Genomic DNA, 22,100 nt, shown 5'->3' with positions numbered 1-22,100 from the left:
CCGGGCCGGCCAGAGTCCACGCTGAGTAAATATTTGCGTGTGAAGGAGAGTCTGGCTGCAGCAGGTAGTAGGCACCAGGGGACTGGGGACGTAGAGATGACACAGGGATCCAGCTGTGCGTGGAGGGAAGGATTTAGTCCCAGCGCATCAGCTCCGGGAATTCAAAAGAAGCCCAATGCCTGGTGCCCCACGCTTGGGCCTAGCCCAGGAGGGAAAGGCTGAGTGAGCGTGGGCTGGGCGCTTTGCCTCTGGGTCTCAGCTTCCTCATCTGTGAAATGGGGATGCCAGGTCCTGGGAGGTGGTGGGAGGAGTCAGAAGGCCCACAGAGCTGCAGAGTGTTTTGTGTGTCCATGGTCAAGTTCCAAAGAGAGGTACTTGGGAAGATCTCACGGGGCGGAGAGGGAGCTGTGCCGGCCCTTGAGGGGGCACCTGCTGGAAGTTGGGGGGGGGTGGTCCCCATGTCCTCTGCCTGCAGCCTTTGAGGGTTGTGCAGCCTCTGGGCCTTGCCAGCCTGTGGGTGCTGGGGGGCCCCGGCCAGATGGGGCTGGCGAAGCTCTGGGACTCCCTGCCCAGCAGTAAGCTCCCTCCCGTCCACGCTGGGCACAGGGCTCCTGGCTTCCTGGCAGGATGTGGTTCTCACTCTAGTCCCCAGCACAAGAGAAGGTAGTTGGCGCTGGGTTGTGGCTCAGCGGTAGAGCGCTCACCTAGCACGCACGAGGCACTGGATTCCATCCTCAGCACCCATAAATGTAAATTAAAAAAAAAAAGGGAAAGCGAGGAGCTAGCTTCACCCAGTGATCAACCTGGCCGAGGCTGCTGGCTCTTTCGAGGGTCGAAGCCTGGCTGAGCCCCTGGGTGGTGGCCCGGGGCTGCTGGGATCCTGTGGAGTCCAGATCCGGTCCACACTTGCCTGAGGTGTGGCTGGAGCTTGGCCTTGCCCTCCCGGGAGTGGCGCAGTGAGGGGTGGGCTTGCGTTGCCCTGTGAAGACTGTGTCCTCTCTGTGACTTTGCTGGATCACGCACCATTTAATTTCTCACACCCAAGTTTATCCCTCTATAAAACGGGGTGAGGTTTCTTATGAGTTCTGCTTCCTGGGCTGGTGTAAAAATCAGTTGTAGTCGTGTGACACGAAGACCTCTTGGGAAAGGATTTAAAAATAAACCAGTTGGACTCAGCAGCTGCCGTTTATTGAGCACCTACTAGTGTGAGGCTCTCAAGCTTCTGTAAATGATCATAGTAATCAGCAGAGAATCTCCAGAGGAAGGAAGTGATCGCGCTCGGCTGACAAAGGAGAGGCTCAGAGAGGTGAAGACGTCCTGCGTCTCACAGGGAGTCCTGCCTGGACCTCCGGACCCCAAGCTCAGTGCCCTTCCTGGATGCGTGTCCCATGCCACCTGAAGGCTAGTGAAGGTGGAGCCTAAAGCAGGCAGGAGGCAGGCCGGGAAGCAGGGTCTCTCCAGCACCTGTCACAATATTGCCACGTGGGTGGCAGAACAGGAGGCGGTGGCTGCACTAGGAAGACTTTCTGCTGTCACTTTACAGTAATTCTTTCTTGAGAAGCAAGTGAATCGCGGTGGTGGCAGGTGGCGGATCCCCCACCCCTGCTCTCTGGAGGGGATCCTCATGGGGGTGGCCGGGGTGGGGGGAGCACCGGGTGAGAGAAGCTCTGGTCAGCCAGGGAGCAAGGCACAGCTGGGCAGTGTGGCCGGTGGGGGATGCATAGGGAACAGGACACACACCTGTGTGTGGCTTCCCCTCAGGTCTCAGGTAAGCCCCCGGCTCAGGCAGAGGACACCAGGCTCAGGCAGAGGACACCAGGCTCAGGGGAAGTAGCTTCGCCCACGTCCACAGCAGAGCCGGGCTGGCTGTGAGACTGGGCTCTGGGGTGTGCTCCTATTGTCCTGCCCAGCCCCAAGGTGTCCCCAGAGCAGTGACTTGAGGTTCTTCACTGATGACAGCCAGGAGGAAGCACTGGGCATTGGGGGCAGGATGGAGGCTGGCCTCCACTGTGGGCTGGGGACGCCTAACTTTTGCTTTGGATCAGCGCCATGAACTTTACCAGGCCACAGGGAACCTGTTACCGTCATTTCGTGCCTCTTATGGGGGAAGACGAGACTTCTGGGTGTGGTGTCTGAGAAGACAGTGGCTGGTCACTCACTGCACCAGGCCCTGTGCTGGGCACCAGGGGAAATGGACACAGCCCCTGCTCTCCGGAGCTCCGAGTCTGGGGGCGAAGGGAAATGTGTCATGCCGTCGTGTGGCAGCATCACGGGTCAGGCACCTGCTCAAGTAGTGCCTGTGCATCCCAGGAGCCTGATAAATACTTTTTTTTTCTTTTTTGGGTACCGGGGATTGAACCAGGGTCCCCTCAACCACTGAGCCCCATCCCAGCCCTATTCTCCATTTTATTTAGAGACAGGGTCTCACTGAGTGCCTTAGTGCCTCGCTGTGGCTGAGGCTGGCTTTGAACTGCGATCCTCCTGCCTCAGCCTCCTTACAGGCCTGTCAGGAACATTGGTTAGTTTTAATTGGTTAAACAAGTATTTCTGGCGTTGCCTCTTGGCCAGGCTCCATTCAGAGCAGTTGACACACATTGAGTCCCTGGAACCTCACGCTGAGCCAGCCCTGCGAGTGGGAGACCATCTCGCCCATTTTCGAGGTGCTGCACACTTGTCGCACACCCCCTCTAGCCTCTGTTTTCACGTCTGTGAAATGGGGGTGCGAAGTCTGCTCTCACCAGGCTGTTGGGCTTTGGCCTGGGCAGAAGCCCCTGCACGTGGCCATGCGGGGAGGGGTTGTCTCCCAGCTGTGACCAAGATGCTTGCTCAGCGATCTCTGCTCGCGTGCCCTGACGGCGGGATGTGTGGGCTCACACAGCCCCCGCCCCACTGTCTGCTGCTGGATGGAGAGAGGCCCCTGCAGTGGGGATGGTGCCTCCCACCCTCTTAATTGGCCATTTTTATTACTCGGATTATTTTAAGACAGTTCTTGGCTCCCTGCCTCCTGTTGACCGTCTCGGGGGAAGGGAAGAGCTGCTGGTCTTAGTGGACCTGGTGAGATTCCCCGGCAGACAGACTCCTCTCAGGGCCAGGTCAGTACTTCTTCCCAGGACCCTCCGGGGGCCTCTCTTTGCCCGGCCCCCTCTGGTCAGGGGAGGAAGGCCTCCTGGGGACGGGCAGGGGAAGCTCCAGGAGAAGCAAGTCGCAGTCAGCACCAGAAGGTCCCAGAGCTCCGTGGGAGCCTGGCGAGGCCCCGGGTGCCCCAGCCCCAGGAGTCCAGAAAGCCCCTGGGCCTGAGCAGGGCCAGTCAGTGGGCCCTCTGGAGAGCTGTGCCCGGGGCTGTGGTCAGAGCAGAGGAGGAGGAAGGTGCAGGTGGAGGACGGCCTGCGCAGAGGCCTGGAGGGGAGGCTGTGGGGCGGGCGGGCACCGCTGTCTGTGCCCAGCTGGTGTGGACTGTCCTCTTCCACTCTTCCCCTCCGTCCTCTTGGCCTCCCTGCTCTGGCCACCCCGGCCCCCCACCTGCCCCCTTCCCCTTCTTCCTCGTGCTGTCCTGGTTTCTGCTCTGGTGGCTGGCTCTCACCCCAGCTGAGCTGGGCCATCCTGTCCCCCAGCCAGACGCCAGGCCGCTGTGTGGCTCTTGCTGCCGGGGCTCCGAGCACCCTGGGTGTGTGTGCACGTGCTCACGTCACGTCTGTGTGTACGTCTGTGTGTCCGTGTGCGTGTGAGCATGAGTCGGGAGCCTTGGTCTCTACTCTGGGGACTCAGAACCCTCCAGGTTGGGGCCTCGCCTCTGGCCACCTCTTGCACTGTGGGCTGGGCCCTCAGCATCAAGGTGAGGCCAGGAGGCCGAGAGGTCAGTGCCGGCCATGGGGGCCAAGGCCTCAGTCACACGCAGGTGGGGGGCAGGTGGGGGGCAGGTGGGGGTGGTCTGCTCACCTACTCCCTTGGCCTCCCAGGTGCTGGGTCTTTCAGCCCAGAGGGCCTGAGTACTCCCTAAGGTCATTTCATCCATCCCGCTGCCCCCAGGCACGACCATTCCCGCCATCCCCCGTGAGCAGATGTACCTCCCGTCCTGACCGACCTGGGTGTTTGTCTTGCCGTGTTTCTCTCTGCCTCCCCCACCACCACCATGACCACTGTGCAGATGAGAACAGAGAGGCCCATGGGAGAGAAGCTTCCTGGGGTCACACAGCAAGGGGGTGGACCGGGCCTCCCACCCTGGGGCTGCCGCCTGTCTCCCACAGCCCAAGCCCTGGGGGTGGAGAGCCGCCCACCAAAGTCACAGCCCGGGGCGTGGGGGGGGGGGGGCCCACGGAGCACCCTGCCCCTCCAGCAGACCCGGGTCCTGGGGCCGTGGGGCCGAGGTCCCCTGGGATGGGAGGTGGGGTTTGTGTCCTTGTCACACCAGGCACCAGCCCAGCCTGGCTTTGGGTGACTGAACCGCTGTCCCACCCGCCACCCAGGTGCTGGTGAATCGTTTCTCTGCCTCGGTTTCCTCTCGTAGAAACCTGCTGGGGAGGCCAGAGGGCTGCTGCAAGCCACCCCAGTGGCTGTCCCGGCCCCCTACCTCCGGGTGAGCCCTGGGTTGGGGCTTGGAGTCTTGCCTGGGATGCTGGAGCTGGGGGGCCCACGCCAGGCCTCCAGGCCCCCTCCAGACCCGGACCGTGGCTGTTTTACGTGACAGTGGGCTTCACCCCTGCCTTGAAGGCCCAGCCCCTCCCTGGGCCCTGGGAGCTGGTGGGCAGCTGCGGGCAGAGCTGGCATCTCCCTGGTGTCCTGTGCCAGGGACCCCCAGGTGGTCTGCCGGTCCTTCCCGAGCCATGTCCTGGCCTGGCCTCAGTTCCCCTGGCTGTCAGGTGGGCTGTTGGCCTTAGCTCTTAGGTTGTCCCAGGGCTGGGTGCCAAGCATGGTGCGGGCACCCAGCTGCCCCCCCCGGGCTGCCCCAGCCCCCGGGCCGCGGCACTGAGAACTGCTACTTCCTGTCCTTCCAGCTGCACCCTGGCCTTTTGTGTCCGGGCCTTCCTCTCCCCAGCCTGGCCAGCACGCGGGAGGTCACGTCCTCCTCCTTCCCAGCAGACTGTTAGCGCAGAGTGACTGGGAGGGCAGGACCCCGCGGTCAAGGCTGTGTCCGGCACTGGGAGTCGCCTGGAGCCTGTGGCTTCCAGGTGGGCATGGACGGGGGCGGCTGTGCCTGTCCCCGCCTCCCCGGGAGGCCACATGGTTGGAGTGAAGCTCATGGGCAGGGGCTGGCTGGGTCGGAACCCGCCTCTGGCAGACAGCTCACGGGAGGACTTCCCAGGCTCACTCTGCCAGGCTGAGAAATGGGCTCACGTCCCCGGCCCGCTTCTCGGGGGAGATCTAGGGGCCGGGAGGCAGGGCTCCCCGGCAGCCAGCCACCCCTTCCTCCTGGATCCCAGAAACCAACGCCTCTTCAGGCGGTGAGCGCTCACTCCCAGACCTTGGCAGAGGGTGACCTTGAAGGCTGGCTCGCCATTGTTCTCCCCGGGTTGACGTCAGGGCAGAGGTTTAGGTTTCGGCTCTGAGACAAAGGCCTCCTTGTAGCCTCTGCCAAGTTGAAGTGCAGGCACGTCCCCCCCAGGTGGGAAACCAGGTAGAGGGATCCAGGCTGGAGCGCCAGGAGCCTGGGAGGCCCGGCTTGGCCTCAGCTGCCCAGGGAGGAGGCAGATCTCACCGTCCAGCCACACCCCACGCGCTCCTTTCCCACGAGGTGCTCAGAGCTGTGCAGACGGCGCCCCGTGCACAGGCGGGGAGCAGAGTCTCCAGGCAGGGGGACTAGGTCCCTGCTGCAGCCGGAGCGCGCAGAGCCTGCAGCAGCGCTCTGACTTCAAGGATCAGCCCAGGGCCCAGCACAGGGGTCATTTCACATCCAGCTCTGGGAGGGTGTCTTGGAGAGCCCGGATGCAGTGAGGCCACAGCAACAACCTCGTGGCTTGGGGGAGCCAGAGCTGTCCTCTCTGTCCTCAGGATTCAGAGTGGACTCCCTGATTATGAGCATGTGTGTGGGGCCTACGGTCTGCCCGATGTGTCTGACACGTGTGCACAGGGTAGAGGGGACCGGATGCTGGAGAGTCAGTGGTCACTGGAAAGTGATTCCGGGGGGGCCATGTGGGCAGGCATAAGGAGCCATCTCAGAGGACACCTAGGACCTTCTGCTCATCTTCAGTGTTTTCCCACTTGATATTCATCCATCTGTCCATCGTTTTGGGGGTCCCTGTGCCCAGACCCTATGTTCGGGCTTTGTGATGGTCCTAAATGAACTGGGCGCTTGCCAGTTCCTGGGGAGCTTTCCAATTGACTGTCAAACAGGGCGGAAGAGTGCCAGAGCTTCAGTCTCCCTCTTTCCCTTATTTCAGAGAGGGGTAGTGACTTGCTCAGGGTTGCCCAGCGAGGGCTCATCAGGTGTGCAGAGTCCAGCCCTCGCTCATTTCTCTGCCGTGCTGACCGTTCTGGCCCCTGGCTGGTAGCCCTCTTACCCAGCGCCCACCCCCTGCCACAGCTGTTTTGATGCGTTCTTCAGCTTTTCTGGAATCCTCCACAACCTCTGCTCTGAGACACATCCGAGATGCCCGCTGCAACCTTCTTGGCTGTGCCCTGCCCTGACACGTCGCCTTGCACATCCACAACAGGAGGCCGACTGAACCCCGAGTGCATGTTCCTTGCAGGCCCCAGAGAGTCTCTGAGTCTCTCTCACCTTGAGGTGGGGACCATTGCAAATCCTGCTTACAAATTTTCCTTCCAAGGAGAGCATTCAGAGACTGTCCAAGACATGCCATCCCTCATCCTTTTTCAGCCTTTTCCATTGGGAAGTGCTTCCTGGTCTCTAGCCATGATCCTGAATGCTGCATTTCCCCTTGCTTGGTTCTCCTCTGAGCAGGGAAGTGGCTGGATGTCACCCCATGCCCCCCACAGCCCTGGAAGCGTGTGCTTGTCTCTCCACCTCCTTCACCCTCCCTCTCAGGCCTGCGTCTCGGACAGGGGCGCTCTGGGTCAGGAGGCTGGTCCCTTTGGGATCCCGCAGGTTCCTGGAGAGGCCTGGTCCTCCTTTCCGTGTGTGGCGCTGGGGTTTGAACCCAGGGTGAGCCGCGTCCCCAGCCCACGTGCCTCTTCCTGCTGGAGTCAGTGGCCCAGGTCCCGCCTCTCCGGATGGGGAAACTGAGGCCCAGAGAGGTTGACTCCCTGCCTTGGTCCATCCCGTCAGTGTGGCCGAGTGGGGTCCCTCTGGGGCCGTGGCATCCTTGCTGTTGGGGCAGGGGACCTTCCAGCTTGGTGGAGATGGTGGGCGGTCGAGGCCCAGACGGGGTGAAGCGTCCTGGGCCACGCTCAGGTGCTGTGGCACCTCCTCCCTGCCTCACTGCCCCGTGGCTCCCTGTTGTCACACGGCCTCCCAGACTCCCTTTTGGCCCCAGGGATGTCCTCGTGTGCGCCAGGGGGACACCATTTCCGCGGCCAGGGCAGGAAGGGGTTAAGTAGTCCTGCCCACCAGGGCTGGACGCCCAGCTGGTGTCCTGGCCCCTCGGGCCAGCCCAGCCATCTGGCCTGGCAGACACCACACTGTGTCCCATCTGTCCCAAGGCAAAGTCACCAGGAGGAGACCCGTCAGAGTAGGCATGGAACCTGCTGTCTGTCCCTGCTAGGCCGGGCCTGGGCAGGCTGTCCTCTGGCCATTCGCCCAACTGCCCTGGAGTAGCTGGCACACAGGGTCTCCCCAGGAGAGGAGAGTCAGCTCCTGCAGACAGGCCCAGAGAGGTGCAGAGACAGGCTCAGCGTCACAAAGCAAGCCAGTGCCGATAGAGTGGGTCTCATGGGGGACGCTGCTTGCCCTGTGGCTCCAGCTCACCCATCAGTAGAGACAGTGCAGGGTCCGCTGTGTGCCGGGCAGTGGTGACTGGGGACACGAGGCAGCGCCCCGCGGGGAGGAGAGGCACATCCCAGCCTGGCGGGGGCTGTGACACCCTCGCACAGCTGGACACGGGCTGCTCTAGGAGGAACATGCTAATCCCAGGCGCTGGGTGTCTGTGGTCCTGTTGCTCCTCACAACCCAGGGGGGTACCGTGGTGACCCCCATTTTACAGGTGAGAAAACCGAGGCTCAGAGGGGAAAGTCACTTCGTGGGACCACCAGCTGGGGGCGGCCGAGGTGGGCTCCCTCCAGGTCCGTCTGGTGCCTCTGGAGGTGGGGGCAGGCTGGGCCTCACTTCTTCCCCAGGTTGGCTCCTCCCTGGCTCTCTGCCGCGGCCTGTCTCCTGAGTGCCACCAGGGACCGTGTGTCAGGAGGACGAGGCTCAGGAGGAGTCCCCAGGAGGGTCGGGGTGAGAAGAGGAGCGGTGCTCTTGCCAGTCCCTTGGCACAGCTGGAGTTGGTGGCCCTCTGACGGGCCTTGGGCGGGCTCCCAGCGGCATCCGGGCAGCCCTGGGGGACTCCCGCTGGTCGGCCCTGTGTCTTTCTCGAGGCCAGCACTCTGCCCGGGCGGGGCTGGGCCAGGCCGTGGGAGCCACACAGGGTCCGCCGGGGCCTGGCAGCCGGGCCGAGGCCTTCAGCGCTCCCCTCTGGAGGTTTGGGGGCGCTGCAGCGTGGGGTCCGCTCTGATCCCTGGGGCTGAGCCACACCGTCCTCCACCTTCTCCCTTGGGTGTGAGGCCACCGCCACAGAGAAGCCAGAGCAGGCTTCGGGGTCAGGCAGCCCGGCTCCCGTCCAGCTCTGCCTCCTCGCGGGGCAAGAGAGGGACCCAGAGCCGGGCAGGTCCAGGGCGCTGTGACCTCGGGCAGGTCCCTCCACGTCCCCAGGCCTGTTTCCTTGTCTTTGGAATAAGCACAACACTCATGCCGCTCCGCTCCGAGCCGAGTGGACGGTGCCCGCCGTGCTGCCGTCCACCATGTTACCTGTCGCCATCACGTGGTCCTGAGCCAGTCACCCTGGCAGAAGGGGCTCGAGGAAATGAGAGGCCTCCAAATCCCGGGGTCAAGGCTTCCCCACGACAGGGCGCCGGGAGCTTCTGTTTCGCCCTCCTGCCTGAGGGGACCCCTCCTCTCTCTGCTGAGAGTGGCCCCCTGGGTCCTGGGGTAGGTGGCGGGGAGCTCCGTGGGTGTTGGGTGGGGGCCAGCCCCCCTCGGCCCCCTCTGGCTCGTGTGGAGTAGAGTCGGGGTGAGCCGGTCAGTCACTGATCCCCCTCTTGGCACGAGCCACTGCAGGCTAGTGGCTGTCCCCACTGTGCCTAGAGCCGGCCAGTCATGACAGACAGTCACACAGGGGCTGTCCCCACCCGACCCACCCGCATTTGCAGAAACCCACGGGTAACTGGCGGCCCTCTTGCTGTCCTCCCCCAGGGACGGCCAGGAACGCTGTCCTCCCCTCTCCAGGTCTGAGCCCCTGCCTGGCTGTGTGACCTTGGGAACGTCCCTCCGCCCCTCTGCAGCCCAGACGTCGTTCCCGAGGGACCTGGGCCTCTGATGCTGGTCCTGGTTCTCGGCCCGCTCTTCGCGGTGCTCTTTTTGCAGCGCTGGGCACTCAAACCCAGTCTCCACCTCTGAGCTACACGCCCCAAATGGCCCAGGCGGCTTTGAGCTTGCCGTCCTCCTGCCTCAGCCTCCTGAGTCTCTGGGATCACAGGCAGGCGCCCCGCCCAGCTTCTTTGCACTTTTGTCACCTCACTGGGGCCACACGTCACCCTCATCGAATGCCTGGGGTTGTCCACCTCCACTGTACCGCCCTGCGCTGGGCCCTGGCTCCAACACGGAGCCTGGTTTTAAACTGGCGCTTGCCGGGCAGGCTGTCCTTGGCCACCGAGCCCTCATTTGTCCAGCCTGCAGGTGACAAGGGAGCCTTGGAATCTGAGGCCGTTGCCCCAGGCTGCTGGGTGAGTGACGTGGCCCCCTGCTGAGCCACTGTGCCCTGTGCCTACCTGGGGGCCGCTCCGTCACTTGGCATAAACAGTGGACAGATCCAAGGTGCACATTAGGTTCCAAAATAGCCTCGGAGTCTCTGTTTGTCTCCAGGCTGTAAACACGTCCCTGGGTGGGGCCCCCGCCCTCTGGGCACGGACCCGGGGCCTCCTGCTCTGGGCCTGGTGTCCAAAGACTTGGTGCCCAGAGCCCCTGCTGGCTCTGGATAGGGCAAGAGCTGGAGCCCAGAGGGGAGGGCTGGAGGACCCTGGGAGGGGGTGAGGGAGAGGGTCTCTGGGGGCCAGAGAGTGGGCTGTGTCACCAACATTGCCACTCCCTGTCCTGGCCAGATGGGCCGGGCTTTGTGGGGAGGAGAGCCGCAGAGCGGGTCTGGCCTGGGGACGTTGGGAAATGGAGGCTGCCAGGCGGTGGCGGGTCCAGCTCCTAGGCCACAGTCAGGGCTGCAGCAGCCCTAGGTTGGCTCTCCCTGGGGACAGCCCTGGACGTGACACTCAACAGGCCCCATTGTACTAGTGAACTCTCATCTGGCGGCTTCTGGGTGCCACCTCTGTGCCGGCGCTGAGTTACGGCTGTGCCCTGGAGATGGCCTGGTCTTGCAAGAGCTGCGTGAAGTGAGGGGGCCCGCAGGTGGCAGGTGACCTCGGTGCCCACTGACCGGGGCCTGGTCCTGGGGGGAGTCGGGGTCACAGACGGGGTCCTGAGGAGCCATGAGACACGGGGGACAGGGTGGGGGGCGTGGAACCTTCTGGGCAGAGAACGCCGCACACACAAAGGCCTCCCACGCGCCAGGCTGGGCGTGCGGCGGGGACGTAGCTGCGTCTCGCCCACACTGTGTGGCCACTTGTCCCAGGGCTTCTCGACCATCAGGTGGGACTCTGTCCTTTCAGAGGAGAGTCGTCCGGCCCACAGTGGAGGAGCCTGATCTCCCGCCCACAAGGAAGGGCCACGTGGAGAGACCACGTTTGGTTCAGAGGGAGGGTGCAGGAGGGGGGCACCCCGGGTTCTGCGTTCCCTTGACTCCCTGGGCATCGGGAGCCCGTGTGCGGATGCGGGGAGCGCTGTTGCGGGTGCTGCCCACCTGCACGCAGCCTGGTCATGCCCACACACCCTGGTCATGCCCACACACCATCCTTGGAGGACACACTCAGACCATATCCAACCCAGAGCTGGAGAGGCCACAAAGGTGACCTGCTCCGAATCCGTGTCAGGCACCAAGATGTTCTCAGCAGCGCTGTTTGGGTTGCTAGGACTTGGGAGTGACAGTGGGGGGTCCCACTAAACCCATGGCACCCCACCACCTGTTAAAGGATGCCGCCGATTGTGGAGTGGAGCCTTGTGGTTGAAAACGACATGCTCTGATCCCACTTCTGCTTTCTAAAAAGCTCACAGGGAAAAGTTGGGCAGGATGTGCCCCTTGATGTCAGGGGTCACCCAGGGAGGGGACTTGGTGGGTTTGAACTGTTAGGCTTACCTGAGCTTCACCACCCCACATCTCTTGTGTAACCATTGTAGAACACTCCTGCCCTTTAGAGATTTAGAACCAGGGGTGTATGAGTGGGTGTTTTTGACTTCTTAAAAATTAAGTGGTTTTGACTTTTTGACCAAGTATACATGACATCATTTAAAACTAAACAGATATGGAAGGGGGGCTGGGGATATGGCTCAGTTGGTAGAGTGCTTGCCTAGCATGCACATGTCCCTTCTTGGGACCCATCCCCAGCACCACCAAAAAAAAAAAAAAAAAAAAACCGGAAGGAGTATATGTATTGGTCTGTTTTCTGTTGCTAACACAAAACACCTGAGGCTGGGTAACATTAAAAAAAAATTTATTTAGGTCATAGTTTTGGAAACTGAAAATCCAAACAGGGTGGCTCTAGATTTGACCAGGGCTCCTTTGACCATGTCACATCATGGCAGCAGCATGTGTGAGAGGGAGTGACCACATGGTGACAGGGGAAAGCAGAGAGTGAGGAGGAGCCAGGCTGTCCCTTGTCTATGACCCTTTTGAGCAAACCAGCCTGGGGTCCCATGAGAACCACCTCAGTCCCTCCTGAGGGCAACCCCCAAGGACCTCACCAACTCCCACTAGGCCTCGGCTGTCCCTCTGAGGTGGGGCTCATGGAGGACCAAACTTCCCACGCACCATCCGTGGAGGACAGGAACCGTAGAAGCAAGACATTTTGACACTCTGTGACGTGGATGGCCCTGAGGACGTGGTGCTAGTGAAGATCCTCCCTACCTAAGGCACCGAGAAGAGCCCAGATCTACGTGGAGAAGGGGCTCCAGGGCCTGGGCGTGGGGAGGTGTGGGGGAGGGTACGGGGAGTTGGTGTTGGATGGGTGGAGAGCCAGTTTGGAAAGATGAAAGAATTTCTGGAGGCGGATGGTGGCGATGGCTGTTCAGCTTTGTGAATGTGCTTAATGTCCCCGACCTGTACACTTAAAATGGCTAAAGTGGTGTGACGAGCCGGGAGGGTGATGTACCCCTATAATGTCAGTGATTCTGGAGGCTGGGGTGAGAGGATCGCAAGTTCAAGGCCAGCCTCAGCCACTTAGTGAGCCCTGTCTCATAAATGAATAATCAAGCGTGGCTCGGCGGTCAAGTGCCCCTGGCTCAACCCCCTCCCCAAATGGTTACAATAGTAAAATGTTACACGCATTTTACTGCAGTTAGGAAAAAACATACTCAAGGGAGAAAGTGAGGAGTCTCCCCAGCATCTCCAGTCACCCGGGCTCCTCCCTCCAGCCTCTGGGTACCCATGGGCCAGGCAGCTGGGGCTGGCCTTCACTCACGGGCAGTCGAGATGCCGCCTGGCCACCAGGGCCCAGGGTGAGAGCTTGGCAGCCGGGGCCACAGCTTCCCCTGCTGTTGGGCCGGGGACTGAGGGGGAGGCCGGGGGAGCAGAGATCCTGCCCTGGAACAAGGCCGGAACTCGCCTCTCCACTCTCAGTAGGAGACCTCTTAGTCCCCTTCTCTGTCCCCAGCACTCGGCTCCCAGGTGGGCACCTGGGAAACGTCTGAGAAGCAGCTGAGCTGAGCGGGGGACACCGGATGCTCCCTGGCTGAGGGCCTGGTGGCTCCAGAACATCCAGAGCTCAGTTCCACAGGCCTCTTCCCGGGTGTGTGCTGGGCTGGCCCCGAGGGCTGCGAGGCGACCCGTCTTCCCAGCCCTCTGTTTCCAGGCGTTGATGGCCGGGGCTGGTTTGGCACCTGGAGCCCAAGTCCTGGCCACGTCCCTAATGAGCTGCCACCTAGCTGGCCGCCCACTCTCACTTGAGCTGTTACTAGGCACAGCGTCCACCTACCGGGCATTTCCTCGGAGCCAGGCCTGTCTTAGTGGGGACGCGCACCGGCTATCGCGGCCCCACTTCTGCTCGCTCCTTCTTCAGAGCCACAGGACCACGCGGGCAGGAGGGGAGGGGACCACTCACTCACTCAGAGCCTGCTCCTTACCTCTTCCACACAGTGGCAGCCCAAGGGGGACCTCGAGGACCTCACGGGGGACTGGGGAACCAGACCTCCTGTGGCCTGGAGCACACGCCGGGAGGGATGGCACTTGAGCCCCGTCCTGTTGGACTCCAGGGTGGAGCCTTGCGCCCTCTGTGCTCTCCCCAGGGGTCCCCCGGCCTGCGGAGGGGGCGGCGGGCTAAGGCCTTCCCGAGCTGAGAAGTGGCTCTTGGGAAAGCACAGCCCTGGCCAGGGGTCTTTTCCAGGTCAGTGACTGTCACCCCGTGTGCACTGTGCCCCTGCTCCTGCCCCTGGCGTGGTGACTCGGGGCATTTTCTGAGCAGCACGCTGCGGGGTGGAGGGAGAGGGGTTCGGGGGGGCGGGCTCTGACCTGGAGCAGTGGTTCTCACCTGTCAAGTGGGAGTGACTGACCCCCGGCTCACAGAGCCCTGGTGGGAGGAAAGTGACCAGCCCATAATCAGCGTGTCACAGTAAACCGTGTCACAGGAAACCGGGGCCTTCCTCCGCTGGGAGAGCAGGTCTGATGGGCGGTGGGGAGGGTGGCCGTGGGCAAGGCTGGGCCCAGCCCTGGACGCCCTGGGTGGTGGCGGCTCACCCGGGGAAGTCTGAGGTGGGAAATGTGCTGCAGAACCTCGCGGTGGTCTGTGATTTGGGTCACAGATTCCTCTCGCCGTGGGACGTTCCTGGAGTCTTTCCCTCCTCAGCGTGGCCCGGCGGGTGGGGGCAGTGCCCACGAGGGTGTGGATTCGGTCAGGTTCTCACAGCAGGGGCTGCCCAGCACGCTGCCCGGATGTCAGCGTCCACAGCTGTTCTCAGTGACCCATCCCAGGCCTCACCCTCCTGGGAGCCTGGCAGACGCAGACACGGGGCAGTTAGGACAGTGGCTCATGGAACGTCCTCACCCTCACGTGGCATCGGGGCAGGTGACCTGGGGCCTCTCTGGCCCCCTCTTTGCCCACAAAGCCAGCAGCTGGTGCAGGAGGACACCCTTAAAGGCCCAGGCCTGTCGGGTGGCACTGTGAGCCGAGCACCTGCTGCCACAGTGTCCCTTTTCAGCATGGACCTCGGAGGGCCGAGATGTGCCCATCAGTTCGTAGGGCGCCCGGGGGGTGGGGCAGAAGCAGGTGTTTGCTGGGTTCCTAGCAAGGGACAGGGTGGCATTAGCATCTGTCTTCTTTCCCTCTGCCACCCCATCCCTGAGTGCCGCTGGCCACCCAGCCAGGTGACGTCGGCTCCTAGTTCATTATCTTTACCTTCAACCACACGATTATGGCAGGAGAGTGGCTCTGGGGTTGGGCACCCTTAGGTCTGGCTCTGTCAGAGTCCTGGAGCACTCTCCCAGTCTCTGAGTGACTGTCACTTGGCACTCTTGGGGATGGTGACACTGTCTGCCACAGTGCGCCTGGCCTTTTTGTACGTTATGTTGTAGGATAGTTACAAAAACCCTGTGGGTTGGGGGTGGTGTTCCCGGGGCCCAGAGACGGTGGGTGACTTGCCTGAGGTGACAGAGCTGCTGTGTCGCTGGGGCTTGTTCCCAGGGTCCTCGCGCTCTTCTCCACTCCATAGTTACAAACTCGAGAACTGATGATGTCCCAACTGGCTCTCGAGACTTTGTGGAACGTCAGACAGCTTTGTGGCCAGTGTGGGGTGTCTGTCCACGGACCACAGAAGTTGGTTTCTGACCTAACTGGGTGGGTCCTCCCAACGCCTCCAGTTTGACCTCATGGCATCGCTCGAGGGAAAGTGACTGGGAAGAGGGCACTCTGGTCCTTCCTGGTGGCTTCAGAGGTGATGGTCGGCTTTGATTCTGCAAGGCCTGAGCAGCTCGGGGCCAGGGACCCAGGGCCTGTTGGTTGAATGAATGAGTGACATACGGATGAATGAGTGCAGGCCGCCACCCCGTCCCCTGCTTCTCAGCCAGGGAGAGGGTGCTCAGGGGGTGTCTGCCGGTGAGGGCAGGCAGCCAGAAGCCTGGCACCACCCAGAGTGTCACCTCTTCCCGGCTCCAATGAGGAGCCATATCCAGGGTCTGTGAATCTCAGAGGTGGAGGGATTCTTAGAGATCCTGTTGCAGACGGGGAGACTGGGGTCCAGGCCAGGCAGTGAATTAGCGATGCCCGATGCCCACTCCCACTGCCCGCGCTTCCCCGTGGACATCAGAGCTGGCCACCCTGGTGGCTGGTGGTTCAGGCTGAGAGGTGGCCTGCTGGTGGGGGTCATACTGGACGCCGTGGCTCGGCAGACCTGGCCCCGTTGGGTTTGCAGCTGGGGCTCTGGCCTGCTCGGGCCATTACTGCCCGCCTGTAATGGAGTCTGCCCTGGTTAAGTGTTCACATTAAGTGAATACCTCCCCCGTGGAGATGATCAGTTGGCATTTAATTTGTGTTTCCTTCTGAGAGCCGCAGTACAGCTGGGCAGCTCTGATGGGCATGTCTGTGAGGAGTCCCTTCCTGGGGAGCAGGGGCTCTGTGGAGGGTGGGCTGGGGTGGCACCGGGAGAGGCAGGGCAGGCAGGGGTCGACGGGAGGATCAGGGGCCTCCCTGCTCACAGGTAGCTGAGGCTCCTGTTCGTCATGTTCAAGACAGAAAAAATGCTCTCGAGATGCCAGGTGGGAGGAGGAGGCCAGGAGGCCCAGAGACCACATCTGGCTGCCCGAGGAGCTCCCGGTGGGGGTCCCACGTGTGTTCCTGCTGGCCCTCTTCGGCTGCCCTTTCTGCCACAGATGGACTGTCCAGGGGGTGCAGGGGTGTGTGTGGACGGAGGAGTTTGGTCTGTGAGCTCCTTCCAGGGGTGCGGTGGAGGCTGGGGCTCCTGGTCCTCTCCGCGGTAGACCCACCTGGTCTTGGTGGCCAGTGGGTGCCCGGGTCTGTCTCTCCTGGCAACCTCTCCTCCAGCTCAGGAGGCATCTCGTCCCTGGTCTCGCTGTGTCAGCACACCTAGGGGCCTGGGCTGGTGAGGCCCCTGTGCTGCAGCCCCGCCCCAACATGCGCAGCCTGTCCCCAGCAGCCTGTCCCTGCGGCCAGGGAGGAGCAAAGATGGCACGGGCCCCAGACCCCAGGAAGGAAGCTGCTCCCGTCCCCACCTGCCTCTGCCCAGTCCCCACCTGCCTCTGCCCGAGGCCAGGCCCACGCTTGGCCCAGAGGACATTTTCCACCGATGGTCTCGAGCCAGCCTCACCTGAGCATGTTCCCCTCCCCTAGTGAGCGGCCCGGGCGTGCCAGCTGCCGCCTTTCCCAGCAAGGTGTGCACCATTCCTGCGGCACCCCCCAGCTCCTGCCCGACTGCCAAGCCAGACGCCTGCGCCCTGCAGCCCAGAAGGAGGGCTGTGCTTCCACCTCACTGGTGGGGAAACTGAGGCCCAGAGAGGGTGACCGACTTGCCCGAGGTCACACAGTTGGAAAGTGGTGGGGCAGGAGCTGACCGCCTGTTGCCCAGCAGCCCCAGGCTGTCCCTGGCGCCTGAAGTATTTCGCCTCCCTCTCCAGAGCTGAGCCCCTCTCTCTGCCGGCACAGGAAGTGAGAAGCCTGTGACTCAGCCGCCCCTCTCCCTTGGCCTAGCGTGGGTTTCCGCCCCACCGTGGGCCGGGCTCTGTGGGCTTGTTCCTGAGTCTGTGTCATTTTGAGCTGATGGGGGAGGGGGAGCTGGCCTGGGTGGGGGCTGGGGGCTGGCCTGGAAGCTGCCCCCTCCCCCCATGGCCAGCCAAGGCTTCTCGTCAGTCACGTGGTCCCAGCGGTGGCTCCTCAGGAATGCAGGGAGACCACATCTGGCCGGATGGCGCTGCCACCTCCCCCTCCTGGCCACCCGCCTCCCACGTGTGCGCCTGTTCCGCTGAGATGGTGGCCGGGCCCAGAGCTCAGCTGCGGTGCCTTTTGTGGAGTCATTTCCTCTCCCTGCTACTGTCCCAGGTCCCTGCCTCCCCTCCCCGGGCCTGGAGGGCTCTGAGCAGTGGGAGGGGATTTCTCCGAGGCCTGGGCCTGCTTCCTGCCCTGGCCGTCCCTGGGCCCTCATCCCTGGCTGTCTCTCCTGGGAGAGGCTCTGGAGCTAGTGGTGGCGCGGCTGGACTCGGGGCTCCTGGGTGCCCCCAGCTGGGGAGGATGCTCCAGAGGGGAGGGGGCCAGCAGGGGGCCAGGGAGTCGTCCACTCAATGCCCAGCTCAATGCCCAGCGCCTCACCAAGGCCCGGGGGTCGCAGGTGCAGGGAGCACAGCAGAGCAAGGAGTGGCCACTGTCACCAGTCTTCGGGCCTGTGGTGGGGCCGACCCCAGCTGTAGACCCAGCTCTGCCTCCCTCCCCAGCAGCAGGGATCTCTCCCACCCCTTCCTCCTCGCCCATCAGCCGGCCCAGGATGCCCTGGACGTCCAGCGGGTATGGTGGTGAAGGTGAAGGTGGGGTGGCCTCACTGCAGGTCCACCGCTGTCCCTGGCATCATGGGCTGGCTCCTTTGGTGGGACACAGTGACCAGGCTTCCTGGGAAGACAGCGGCCCCCACCCCTCAACCCTGGAGTCCAGCTGAGTGGCTCCAGGCTTGGGGAGGAGGGGACATTCCAGACAAGCCTGGGGAGGGCTGGGGTTTTGGGGGCAGAGGAGGGAGGACAAGAGGAAGGACAGCCCGGCCTGAGTCTCTTTCCCTGCCTGGGACATGGGGACAGTCCTTTGGGGGATTAAGTGGTATTTTACTAAGGACGTGGGGTTGGCTTGCCTGAGGTCACCCCCAAGGTAGTCAGGGAATGTCCCCTCCCCCTTCCCTCCTCAGCACTGGAGGAGAGAAGTGGGGGGCCCACGAGCCGGGCGCAGCCTGCGGAGGGGCATTCTTGAAGACACTCAACTTCCTGCCCTGAAGGTGTCTCTAAGGTGACCCCACCAGGTCCCCTTCAGCTCACCATCACAGAAGTTCCCAGCAGCCCTTCCGGCCTTAGATGGCCCAGAAGTTGGATTGGGTCAGACCTGGGTTCAAATCCAGACTCCACCATTAACTTGCAGTGGTGACTCTGGCCAGTTTTTGGCTCAGCCATGGACTGGGGTTGAGAGTGGGGGGCAAGGGCTTTAGAAACCACGTCCGCCCCCCTGGCCCGCGGCAGATGCACCCTCCTGCTGGCGCACCGGCCTGTGCCCTCCCTCAGCCCTGGCCTTGTGCTCTTCCCTCTGCCTGAGCCGCCTCTGCCGAAGCCTCGATCTAGACAGACCCGGGGCAGGGGACAGACCCGGGGCACAGGACATCTGGGGAGCAGGTGTTGAAATCTCAGCCAGTTTGGGGTGAAGCTGGCGCTCCCTCACTCTGGGCGGGGTTGCAGTGCACATGGGTGTCTGGGGCGCTGTCACAAGCCCACCACGCCTGGCCCTTCACCCCAGTCCGAGAGTCACAGAAGGGCAGACACTTCTGCAGTGTCAACACCACGGCCCGCTGAGCCAGGCCTTCCTGCGAAACTCCTGGGAGGGACGTGGCGAGGGCAGTGGGCTCGGGCCTGGGCGGCCAGCTGCCCTCCGCAGCGGAGCCTGTCTCTGGTGTTCTGGGAGCAGCGAGCCAGCTGCCTGAGCGGCCCGGCTTTGCCAAGAAGAGGCCCTGACATCTCCTGAGCGGGCACACCATTGGGGCAGCTTGGGACGTATCATGGAGGGGAGGGCACAGCTCAGGCTGGGAGGCTGAGGTGGAGGCACCAGTGGAGGGTCTTCAAGCCTGGCCACCGCAGTGCCAAGCGCCGGCCAGCATCACTGAGGAGCGTCTGCCCCGCCCTGAGTCAGCGTCTCAGGGTTTGCTTGGTGACAAGATCACCAGGTGATTCCTGGGCACATTATTTGAAACTGTCTGCTTCAGAGCAGGAGCTGGCTTGGATCCCAGCCGTATACGAGCTGTGTGACCTTAGACAATTACTTCGCCTCTCTGAATCTCAGCTCCCTCATCTGCAAAATGGTTTTGGATAAAAATTCTCTACCAAAGAGGGTTAATAACTCACAGCCCAGAGATGATGTGTGTGAAGGGCGCTGAGCCACAAATGTGGGACCCAGACCGAGTCTGCCAGCAAACGGCTGCTGCTGCCGCCGCCATCGGGGATCCACAGGGCAGCGCGGTTCTCACCCTGGGTTGATTCAGGGCAAGTCGCTTTGCCTCTCTGGGCCTCGTTTTCCCCAGCTGTACAATGGGCCTCCCGGCCCCTGCCCTGCCTTCCACACCCGGGTTGCTCAAAGACAAGGCGGGGTCTCACTGCCACAGGCCCATCTGGGGCAGAGGGGTGTCATTCTTCGCCCCTCGTTGTCCTGGGCTGAGAGGACACAGGTGAGGCTGATGCTCAGACGCTCTCGCACGGGCCTGCTCAGCAGCTTGCCTCTCAGTCCCCTTGCCCGGAGCAGAGTGGCCAGGGGAGATGATTCAGCCCAGTGTTGAGGGGAGCCCCAGATGCCCGTGCTGCAGGGTCAGTGAGGGTGACCTGGGAACTTCCCCCACTTGGCATCCCGTCCCCACGGGGGGCCTGTCCTCGGGAGAGGTGGCCTTGGGCAAATCACGTGCACACTCAAGGCCTCAGTTTCCCTCTCTGCATGACCAGGGGCTTCCAGGGAGTGGCCCCCTCCAGGTTAGGCCCTGAGCCTCCTGAGTGTCCCCTGTGTCCTCGGCCCCGGGTGCAGGCCCTGGAGCCCATGGCAGGTGAAGGCCGGCTGCTACGGTGGGCTGCTGAGGACCAAAGTGAGCAGAGAGTGCCGTCCTCGGAGCCGGGAGCCAGGGGAGGAATTTTCCTCTGTGTGCAAACAGTCTCCGTTTTCTCTTGTTTCCAAAAGCCGGTGACGTAACCGTCTCCATCCATCCCTCTCTCGGGCCTATTTTTAGCTGGCCCGACAGCATCCTAAAAGGCTCTAGACTCCTGCTCTGTGGCCTTGTAGGGAGGGCTGCAGGGGAGCAAGACAGAAGCTCCTCTGTCTGGCCCCGGTGGGGGTGGGAAGGGAACTGGCCCCTGGCTCCTCCAGGGAGGGAGGAGGTGCCAGAGACCCTGGTCTCAGGCTCGGGGACGCTGAACAGTCAGCATGGACCTCCCCCCCCAGTGCCGGCTTCCTCCCCTCGCTCTACCTCCGGTAGGAGCCTGGCCTTCTCCACCTGTCCTGGGAGCAACCCACCCGTGCCCGGGGCTGGATTGTTTGTGTAAAAGGTGCCCGGCTACAAAGGAGTCTCCAAAAAGGGAGCTGGCCTTGTTGATGTCGCTATTTTTACAGTCAGCCTGAGGCTCCAGGGACTCCCTCCTCCCCCTGCTGTTAATCTGGGGTGCCTTAAACCCTCATGCGTCTGTGCCCCTCTATCTTTTCCTGTTCTTTCAACCAATTGTGTACATGAATGAAATGATTTGCAGGTGTACTTAGAGTCGAGTCTGGCCTATAATAAATGTTAGGTAAATGAGAGCTGTATTTGTTAGGTTTTGCTTTAATGTAATAAAACAATCTGGGTTTGAATTCTGACAGCACCCACTGATTAGCTGTGTGTCTTTGAGCAAGACATTCAACCTCTCTGAACTTAGTTTTCACATCTGCAAATGGAATAACAACACCTATGTAGGTTTCTGTGTTGGTTAGCGTGGGCTACGAAACAAATAGGCTCCGAGACTGCAATGTGCAGTGTAGCAAGTTTGTTTCTTGTGGGTGCAGAGAAGTGGGGAGGGCGGAGCTGGTGGCTGCCTGGCGCTGTGCTTAGCTGCAGCAGCTGGAGCCCCAGCATCTGTCCAACACTTTACAGTTTGCATGAAGGGGTGGCGACCCTTTGGGCCTCCGCTCCTCCCAGTGCCATCCTCATGTCTTGAAATGATCCCTGTCACCAGCTGCTACTAGGGTTACCTCCAGCCCAGCTGTGTCCCTGCACCCCCACCCTTGGCTAGGCGCTCCGGGAGGGCAGGAGGGGATGGGGTCACCGTGCCGCTCCCGGCCCAGCTTAGGGACAGCCTAGGGTGGGTGCTAGGGCTACCTAGATACAAGGAGGTCCCCCTCTGATCCCCTGTTCTCTTGGCTTTTGCAGATGGGAGGAGGAGCTGGCCAAACGCATGAACCTTCAGACCATGGTGGATACCCTGCAGGAGGTGAGAGCCCTCGGAGGTCCCCACGGGGGGGGCGGGGGGCAGGCGGACAGTCAGGAGGCCCAGGCTTCATAGGACAAAGCTGGAAAATGACTCCAAGCACAAGCCCTGCTCTGTGGTCACTTCTGCTGCCCCCACCTCTTCCCTGTGGGGGAAAGGGGTCCCGTCCACCTCCTCTGCTTGAGAGCGAGGAAGGGCCCAGCACAGGTGACAGGTAAACTCAGCCAAGGAGCAGGAGAGCCTGGGTCCTGCTGGGTGGCCTGGGCCAGTGACGCCCCTCTGTCTGCCCACCTGCGTTGGGCTAGGTGGGCTCCAAGTTCCCCTGCCCCTCAGTTTGTGGTTCCCTGAGCTGGGACTAGAGAGAGCCCGTGGTCACGTCCCAGGTGGGTCTCTGGCCCACCCTCGGAGCACCCTGACCTCCCATTTCACCTCTCGGCCCCTGTTTTCCTCTCGGCCAAATGGGAACAAGAGCAGAAAAGTTCTTTCAAGACATTGTAGACATTGGGCCAGGGACAGAGCACAGGGGTAGAGCACTTGCCTGGTAAGGCCCTGGGTTCCGTCCCCAGTGCCATAAGTAATAAGTCAGTAAGTAAAGAAATAAGTGAATGAATAAAATTGCTTTCTGATGTTTCAAGCGCTTACTGTCGGGCTGAGGACACAGCCCAGTGG

General features: G+C 62.1%; 1 protein-coding gene across 2 annotated transcripts in view; it reads left to right on the top strand.

The window, feature by feature from the left end:
* Iffo2 (intermediate filament family orphan 2) overlaps positions 1-22,100 on the top strand; it is a 41,576-nt gene that overhangs the window by 6,912 nt on the left and 12,564 nt on the right. For both annotated transcript variants that reach the window (XM_077791165.1, XM_026400861.2), the window contains exon 2: positions 21,374-21,434. In XM_077791165.1, coding sequence (XP_077647291.1) covers positions 21,374-21,434 — 61 coding nt within the window. The remainder of the gene's footprint in view (positions 1-21,373; positions 21,435-22,100) is intronic.

The sequence above is a fragment of the Urocitellus parryii genome, chromosome 11 (genome assembly GCF_045843805.1).
Source record: "Urocitellus parryii isolate mUroPar1 chromosome 11, mUroPar1.hap1, whole genome shotgun sequence".
NCBI classification, from domain to species: Eukaryota; Metazoa; Chordata; class Mammalia; order Rodentia; family Sciuridae; genus Urocitellus; species Urocitellus parryii.
The sequence above is the reverse complement of the archived record's forward strand: the minus strand, read 5'-3'. Positions and strand labels throughout refer to the sequence as shown.